At 35.6% G+C, this 9,563-nt stretch overlaps 1 protein-coding gene across 1 annotated transcript; it reads left to right on the top strand.

The window, feature by feature from the left end:
* The first annotated feature begins 193 nt into the window (after nt 1-193).
* Mst85C lies at nt 194-4,940 on the top strand. Its single transcript, XM_088271492.1, has 3 exons — nt 194-752; nt 1,383-1,604; nt 2,949-4,940. Exons 1-3 carry the CDS (start codon nt 448-450, stop codon nt 3,106-3,108), a joined length of 687 nt encoding a protein of 228 aa, XP_088127618.1. The 5' UTR covers nt 194-447; the 3' UTR covers nt 3,109-4,940.
* The last annotated feature ends 4,623 nt before the right edge of the window (nt 4,941-9,563 follow it).

Below are 9,563 nucleotides of genomic sequence, written 5' to 3'. Positions count from 1 at the left end.
AAATAATTTCATTTATAATAAGTATGAATTATACCGATTACTAATGAACTGTTCATTCGATTACTTACCACTAATCGGTTGAAAACCCAAAGATATCGTGAGAATTTTATCAATCCCTTTTTATTTGGTGCCATTTGAAGTTCTTACTTTGATTTCTAGAAAAGTCGGGAAATTTCAGTTTTTTATTATATTTTCATATGGCAGCACGAGACTTGTGTATTGTTTTTGTTCGTAACTTGGTTCTTTTTGAAGTGTGGTTTTTGGGATAAAATTCGTGGAAAAATTATATTAAAGTATTTAATACAATCCGCAGACAATAACGAAAGCTATTATAACTACAATTCACAATTTTTTTTAGTTTTATATTAGTATTTATAATATTGTCGCACACTGACATTTTGAATAATTTTGGTTATTAATTTTTGTGTTGATGCGATATTGAAGACCATGTCGCTCTCGAGTGACAGCCAGTGGCAGCAGTTTGTCGGTATTGAAAAGAAATCTCTCCCGAAAGATAGCGATGGGTTTTCTAATTTCGGGAGCAATTTGACCATCGCGCGGCAGCCGTCCCACCCTCACGCCATGCCGCAGCCGACTGGGCTGCCGTGGAACATCCAGGACATGTCTTGGAGCACCTCGAGCAACCATCCCGGCGTGGTCGAGTTCACAGCCACTCCGAACACCATGGAAAACAAAAATAAAACAGTCAGTGTCCTTCACTGCAAGAGAAAGTCGGACCTTCGTCCGAATATGTGAGTATGATGTCGGGTAAAAAAATACTGCAGACAGGAACATACTTAGGAAGAAATGCATTTTTTCTAACCATACGTAGTAGAACATAAAAAATTAATTTGTTTCGTATCCAAAACAAACATTTTCATAAGACAGAAATTGTATGCAATTGAAATAATTGTGTAAAATAATAAACACACATTTTTTTTTAATTAAAAAAATTAACATCTCTTTATGACTTTATGAAATTGAAACCCTTATCCGCACCCCAATGGTGCATAGGGCACTGTGTCATATAACGCAGTGTTATCTCGATCGTTTATACATGAAAGAAAGGTGATCAGCCCTTTGCTTCAGGTCCAGGGTAATATTGAATAAATATTACAGTGAAAAAAATCACTTATATTTATTTGACCCCCCTGGGAAACGAACCCGGGACCTCCAGAACGGTAACCGAGCGTACTTTATGACAAAATTACATAAAAATATCCACAGATGTCATGGTTAAACAAGTTATATCGTACCAATTGACACCTGGACTTCGATGTTCATTAAAGTCGACACTCTTTTGAGGAAAATTCGCACCGACGTTCATTTACGTCCATACTCCCACAAAGGCTAATGTTTGTTGTCATTGTTAACTTTTGCAGTCCCTCGAAGCAGCTGATCACGGAGGAGAAGATGACGCAGTACTTTGACGGGATGCACATCTCGGGGGAGGGCGGTAAGGATCGGGAGGAGGGGGGCGGCCTGGAGGACATGGAGGTGGTGTCCAGCGCGGAGCGGCTGCGGGGGGCCCAGCGCCTGGTGCTTAGCGAGGAGATACACCGCCTGCGCACGGAGCCCCTGCTGCCCGAGGCCCTGCTACAGAGGTGAATATTTCTTCTAGATTTTTCTTCTTCGTCGACCCACTCAATACCTCAAAGACCTTCTTAATCTTTCATTTGACAGACCATCTTATAGGAGACCGCCCTCTTGTGAGCTTATCCTTGTGACTTTCATTTCTTGGCTTTTATTTTGATAATACAGGTAACCCCTGTATATCACGGGAGATGCGTTCCAGTCATGGCTGCGATAAGTGAAGTTTCGCGATCAATGGGGGATCTAATTTTTTTTTATCTAAAAGACGTTTTATCTTTAAAAAATTTCTCCTCTGTTTTATTCCTCATAACTGAGGGTTGTGGCCCTTGTGGAAGCAATGACTCTTCTCCAGTTATCCCTTGACTGCGCTGCACGTAGCGCTCCAACCGCCGAGGTGCCTGCTGCTGCCTTAACTTGATCGGTCCATCGTGTGGGGATCTTCCTCTCCAGGCTACCGATCACAACCAGACATTTAAGGCTATCATTACTACACGCAACGTGTCCATATTTTTAAAAATAATCATTAAATAAAGATGTCATAAAAATATAATTCATAATTTTTATTCGGCTTTTCAAAAAAGGATCTAGATTTACTTGTTTGGCCTTTCTACGTTTATTATGTAAAATTTATCAAATAATCCACAACAACCCACACTTTACAGCATTCACACACCTATAATCTTCGTCATTTTCTTCTAACAACTGCATGCACTGCGATTTTGAAGAGAAAGGGTCTTTTTTATTATTTTACCACACATTACAACGATTCCTGGAAAGTCTTCTTCTTCTTTTTGTAGATCGTAGGGATCTGTTTGTGCCTCCGCATGCCGCTCTTGGGATGTTGACTCCCAGCTGTCTTTCCATCTTCTCGGAGGTCTGCCTGGGGGTCTGCGTCCTTCAGGGTTGCCTTGAAGGGCAATACGTGGAAGTTTGTCTTCTGACATTCTGTTTATATGTTCATTCCAGTATCATTGTCGTCCCCACCTCACGATATCCTCCGTCTTACACCTGCTCCGGATGTCGGTATTTCTTACTCGGTCTCGCAATGTGTTTCCGGTTATGGATCGGAGAGTCTTCATGTCGGAGGTTCCAAGTCGAGATTTTGTTCTGGAAGTATCTGCTCTTGCCTCAATATCATAAGGAATCCCATAAGGAATCAATCTCAAAATAATCCTGGAAAGTTTTGTTTAAAATACCGCTTTATGACAAATCTGCACTCGCTGTTACCTGTACAAGACTAGCATTTTGAAAATCTCAACATTTTTGACCCGGCATAGAAATTCCTAGCGTGGAGTGTTCCCTCGCTCCTTGCATTGCTTGTATTTGCTGAATGTCTATCTTAACATTTATTTTAGGTTGGAAAAGCCGTGCACGTCTCTCGTCCTGTGGCAACCTCCCCGGAGGATGATCGGCAACGAGAAGGACCCCAACAACAATCCCGACAGCCCTAAGCAGCCCCAGAGAAGTGTGCTAATACCCAGCCAGAGTAGCAACTCCATGGATATGGACATGTAACAGTTACACACACATAACTGCATTATCATGGAGTCGTAGAAACTTTAAATTGCTATCGCTATTCGCACGGCAACTCCATGGTAAGTCTCCGAACTTAGTGATTTGTACATAATAAAATTTTTCTAGTTTTGAATATGAAAATTTGTAAAAGATAATCTTTTCATTCATTTTTTTATATGCAAAGTGATAAGTGGCAATGCTTCAAAGTTTTTTTTTTGTATATTGTTCACTCCTTTCAACAACGTCATTTTTCAGATCGTATATAAAGTTTAAAAATATAATAAAATGTATTCAAAATAAATATCAAGCCACCTATTGAACTTTTTACTGGGCAGCAGATATTTTTTGGTAAAACCTGAATGTTTTTTCTCCATTTGAAAAATATTTAGTATATTTAAAAAAATACTTAAATAATACCTTTTCTTCAAAATGCAAAAACAACATTTTCTGCCCTGTAGCGGGTAAATATTAAGTTAAAAAATATGTCCCTTTTGCTGGGATATAGTACATTTTCTGGGCATTTCGAAAATATGGACAACTGAAAATTGATGATTTTTGATATATGACGTTGTTGAAAAGAGTGAGCGATATATGTATATATTTTTTTTTGACAAAATAAGAAAAGCAGTGATTTAAATTGTCAATTGAAAGAAATTTGTAATTTTTTTTTCTATTTTTTAATTTAACGTTTTTTGTGCTCTTTTCATTCAATTTAGTTTAGAATCTCTAAAAACAACAAATTATTGAATGTTTTGTATGAGAAATTATTGGGATCAACCGGAATTTTATAATATTTTTTTAAATTGAGGCAAAATTCAAATTGGTTGTTTGAAACTCACATCATTGTGGGAATATCTGGTCCGACAAGTACAAGCACTAGAGCCAGAAGCAATAAGTACAGTCACAACAATGTATGGTTGGTTGATATTGTCCTGGAACGTAATTACGGAAAACATCAGTTAAAGAAAGTATCTGCCACTTGCCAGATAAGAAAATTAACTTTTAGTAACATCTTCCATACTGGTACATATTCGTTTCAACTGCCTTATACTAGTGATTACATATCGTGGGTATACTGCCAAAAACGTCAACTTAACTATGCAATTTTTAGTTTTTTTTTTAAAAAAGAGAAATATTTGTGTTTTTATTATTTACACAAATATTTCAATTTTATTATACTATTTCTAAGCGGCTCATTATTAGAAATAGGTATCAAATTGTGGTAGAGTTCCCACTCTACTCCCGGACTCCCGTCCGCAACACTAACTGCGGGACACGAAGTGCATATTCAAGATGCATATTATAAAGTTTTCAACATTCTATAAACTGGCAAAAAACACTAAATAGTTTGAAATGTTTTATGTGGTTTTAAAAGTAAATTCAACTTTAAGTTAAATAGTGGGTATTTTATTCAGGCTAATTTAAATAACAGGTATTATTCAAATTGGAATTTTAGAGTTAACATTTTTTACGAGTATATCCACGATATATATTCTCTGTGGAGTCCCATAAGGAACTCTTCTAGTTCCATTCTCCATGCCATTGTATCATACAAATAATGTCAATCATAAGTGTGCTTTTATCATTTTTAATTTGAGCCGTGTGAATTTTGCATCGTGATAATCGTTAACTTCATTTTCGTATTGTCGTTTTTAGTGTGGAATTTTTTATACATGTGATTTCATCGCATTTGTGATCGTTGAACCATTTAAAGGTTTTCAATTCTCTTGAAGCAGATTTTGTTCTTAGGATTATATATGATTATCGAATTCGAAATAGGTGCAATATTCGAATGATTTATTTTTAACTAATTATCATCGATAGAAAATAAAGTGTAAAAAGTGTGGATAAAGGTGGAGTCTGACCGGAGCATTTTGTCATAACATAACGTCATAACATTGCTCGCGGCGAGCTTCACCGAGCATCCGAAACTACGCATGGAAGGCTCGGCTCGCTGTACTGACTGCCTGAATGCTCGCATCGTAACATGTTACGTTACAACAAAATGCTCCGGTTAGTCTTCACGCTAACATATTCAAATTTTGTTTTTTTTGTTTTTTTATGATAATAATAATGTATTATTATTAATGATAACATTGTATTTATATGCAGTTGAACTTCCAAATTACGAAGTTGGTAAATCACAGCAAAAGTGTTTATTATGCAGGAAATTCCTTATATTGAATACATACAGTATTATTATTTTTCTTGGTGTAGGCCTTGTGGCTTGTTTTTAAGAGGGATTAGCCTCCTGCGATGTCGATTCCCAGCTGTCAATCCATCTCTTTGGTGGTCTGCCTGGAAGTCGTCTATTTCAGGGTTGACTGTGCAGTACAATGTGGGGGGAGTCTGGATGGTTCCATTCTCCTGACATGCGTATACCATTAATTATTTTTGTAAAAAAACTTTCTTTCAGTTCTTTCTAGACACTGACAACCAAAATATATGTGAAAGATCTCTTGTCGATGTAGCCATCTTCTCTCCTTGTCCTCAAAACATTTTGTGTACATCTTGTGTAGTTGTCCACCATCTCTCCTGACACACCGCCATCCACATTGCTCCAACACTGACAAACTTGTGGCAGCCTTGATTTGATCGATCCATCTAGTGGGAGATGTTCCTCTTCTTCTATTACCAATGCTGTCATTGTTTCTTCCGGCAAAGGGTCCAAAAAATTGGAGGGCTCGTCTCAAACAGGCAGAAGAAAGTCTGTCAACTGTATTTAGAGCTCTTTTAAGATGGAAATGTTTGTCCTTCTCTTCGTCCAGGGAATTCGGAGCATACGTCTCCAACACCACAAAGGTGAATTTACTATTTAATAACACATCTCGAATTAAGAAATTTATTAACCACTTAAAAGTCGAATTAGGGCAAGAAAATTGGTCGGCGTAGGAAACCATCACCAAACAGCTGGAAACAGGACTGCCCGAACACTGCTCGGGTTAGTCAATAAAAACAAATACATAAATATATTTGGGCCGGGCAAATCAATAAAGGTAATAATCGGTCAGGTTAGTAGTCGAAACAATTGGCGGGTATGCATGAGGAGATGCATGAACGTGGAAGAGGTGAAGAATGTTTGCAAAGACAGAGTGGTGTGGCATTCTATTCTCTCTGCCAACCCTGCAGGTAAGCGACGTGATGGTTAGTTGGTTAGTTAGTTAAATCAATACCACTAAGTTGGAATACGACTTGCCCGAGCAGCACTCGGACTCATCGATGCAACACAAACTCCTTGCCCGAGTCACGCGAGGGATAAACTGGCAACTGGTTAAATAATAATGTACAGGTGCTTGTAAATAAAAAAATTCTCTATTGTCTATTGCTGTCATATTGGATACTAGATAATTTACCGCACGCTATTAGGCTGAATCCTAAATCGTAATTAGGGGAGACGAATCTCAGTACAAATTAGTGTTGGTTATGTAGAAGGCAAAATAAATGAATACCCTTCAAATTCCATATCCAGCAAAAATATTTATTACAGGTGATCTCTGTTAGTTCGTTATGTGGAAGTTCAACTGTATTTTATTTAACTAATTATTTTTGGTGTTCATTTTTAGTGCTAAATTTTAAAGTCAACGAAAAAATTTGTATTTTTTTAAACTGTTATTTAAAACCTACTAAATGTACATGTCACATCATTCAAAATAACACTCAAACACGGTCGAGCGCTAGCAACACACAAAGCATTATAACGCCGGCAATACGAAGTGTTGTCAGAAAGATAGGTATTGTAATGATTAAAGAAAACACTTGTTTTTTACCACTTGAGTTTTATTATAGACTACATGTTTCAGAAGTTAAACTTCATGTAGTCTATAATAAAACTCAAGTGGTAAAAAACAAGTGTTTTCTTTAATCATTGTAACATGTCTTACCACAAAGTTAATGCCGAAACAATAAATGAGATAGGTATTGTAATAAAGTCATATTTCGAATATTATTTTTTATACTATAATGTTTTTTTTTTCAATGTTTTGATTGTTACGATGAAAGGTTGTCTTGTTGCTCACTTTTTGACCCGGCATCATTTCAGCATTACCTCAGCTTTCCAATTTTTTTCATGGAGCTCCATACAGCACCGTATTATCAGCAAGCTAGTGTATTTCTTCTTCATGAACCCTCTGTATTCAAATATCATTTAAATATTCATTACAATACCATATTTTATCATTTTGATGAATATAGGTTGTAATTACGTAAGCGCAAACATTGTTCCGTCTAATTGATTTTGAAAATTAAAAAAATATAATTAAAAAAGTATATGTTACATGGAAAGAAGCTCTGGTTGTAATTTTATTTCTACATATCATAGTCGTACAGGAGAAAGTGACCAACTACCAAAACGTAAAATGTTCAGGAGGGCCATTTAAGTCACTTTTGCTTGGCAAGAAAATAAACATCAATGCAGTTGGTCATTTTTAACAAGTCAATATATGTATTTTATTTCCAAGTTTCAAATCCTTTGGGATTTTTTTTTGGGCAACATTAAGCTAGTAAGATATCAAATAGTCAATGATCTCGTTTTTGTAAAAAAATGCACTTGGCCACTTTCTCCTGTACGATATGTTAAGCACAAATGTTCTCATGAATAGTATTTTATTTCATCTCCTGACATTTCGCTCACTCCTTTCAAGAACGTCATAAATCAAAAATCGAAAATTTTCAGTTGAGCATGTTTTTGGAATGCCCTAAAAATGTACTATATTCAAGCAAAAGCGGCATATTTTTAACTTAATATTTACCCGCTACAGGGCTGAAAGTATTGTTTTTGCATTTCGAAGAAAAGGTATTGTTTAATTATTTTATTAAAGATACTAAATATTTTTCAAATGGAGAAAAAACCTTCAGGTTCTACCTAAAAAGATCTGTTGCACAGTCAAAAGTTCAATAAGTGGCTTGATATTTATTTTTAAAACATTGTGTTATATTTTTTAATTTTAAAAACGTTCTCCTGAAAAATCAAGTTTTTTGATTTGTGACGTTCTTGAAAGGAGTGAGCGATATGTATTATATTTCCATGTTTAAAATCCTTTGGGATTTTTTTAAGGCAATATTAAGCTAGTAAATAGTCAATGATCACATTTTTGTAAAAAATGCACTTCGTCACTTTCTCCTGTATGACTACGATATGTTAAGCACAAACGTTCTCATGAATAATATTTTATTTCATCTGCTGACATTTGTTTAAAAATAAATTCATATTAATTATAAAAGTAAGTCAAATTATGATTTCGTTTAGGAATTACATTTTTTTAAGACTGCTAGTCCAAATCTCGCATTGGTTTTTCTTTTATCGATTAGAAATATAATGTAATTTAGTAGTTTGTAAGCATTTTTTATTTTTACTGACAAAATTGACTTTTTACATATGTATATTATAGAATGTACACATTGTATATTCGCTTAAAGAATACTGATTAAAATGCCTTAAAAGTAGGGTTATTAAGAGTTTTAGATCTATAAAGGTCACATGAAGCCCACGGACATAGAGATTTTCGTTTGGATGTGCTTAGATTTAAAACGATTGTTATTTGTCATTAATGAGGAATTACGTATACCTATGGCAACACAAGGTATATAAATCTGCAAATATGCACTTGAACTGATAATCTCCATAATGGAGAATCAATTTATATAATAATTCTGCCCTTTGCTTGGCTAACATTGAGTCTACTAATGAAACAGTTGTCTGAAACTAATATATATATATTTCTTTTTCTTCAAACCCGTATCCGCACCCCAATGGTGCATAGGGCACTGCATCATAAAAATACAGTGTTATCTTGATCGTTAACACATGAAGGAAAGGTGATCAACCCCCAGATCCGCTTCAGTTACCAGTCCACGGTAGTAATGAATAAATATTAGAGTGGAAAAAAATCACTCAGATTTATTTGACCCCCCCTGGGAATCGAACCCGGGATCTTCAGAACGGTAGCCGAGCGTGCTGACCATTACACTACGGAGGCGGACTATATATAATATGTGTGTATTGTTGAGTTATTATTATATTTCAGCATGTACTACATATTCTACTTAATTATTTGATGAAATAGTACCGTAGAACGGGGCTACTTGAACTTTGATGTGTTACTTGAGCCCAGTACAAAAAGGAGATTTAAATCTGTATTTGGTCTACAATAATGAACGTATAAGTGCCACCTGTCAGGGAAACAATGAATCATGTCGATACATTCATTATTGTAGACCAAATACAGATCTAAATATTTTTTTTGTACTGGGCTCAAGTAACACATCAAAGTTCAAGTAGCCCCGTTCTACGGTACCTAAATCGATGAAAGCACAATTGGTCAAATAATAAGTGGAAAAGTTCCAAGTACCAGCTTGTAAAATCTAAGTTAAATCATTACATTGCTATCACCTTTACCAATATAAAATGTTATTCAATTATCGAATATACTTTAAAACCGCAAAACGTGGAAGAAACG

Source organism: Brachycentrus maculatus, unplaced genomic scaffold (assembly GCF_059751285.1).
Source record: "Brachycentrus maculatus isolate JH-2025_06_01 unplaced genomic scaffold, ASM5975128v1 h1tg000442l, whole genome shotgun sequence".
In the NCBI taxonomy this organism is placed as follows: Eukaryota; Metazoa; Arthropoda; class Insecta; order Trichoptera; family Brachycentridae; genus Brachycentrus; species Brachycentrus maculatus.
The sequence above is the reverse complement of the archived record's forward strand: the minus strand, read 5'-3'. Positions and strand labels throughout refer to the sequence as shown.

Excerpts from the sequence above, each read along its gene's own strand:
- Mst85C (XM_088271492.1), top strand. The coding sequence starts at position 448 with ATGTCGCTCTCGAGTGACAGCCAGTGGCAGCAGTTTGTCGGTATTGAA. Across the intron at positions 753-1,382 it reads TCGGACCTTCGTCCGAATAT|TCCCTCGAAGCAGCTGATCA; the intron begins GTGAGTATGATG and ends TAACTTTTGCAG. Across the intron at positions 1,605-2,948 it reads CCCGAGGCCCTGCTACAGAG|GTTGGAAAAGCCGTGCACGT; the intron begins GTGAATATTTCT and ends CATTTATTTTAG.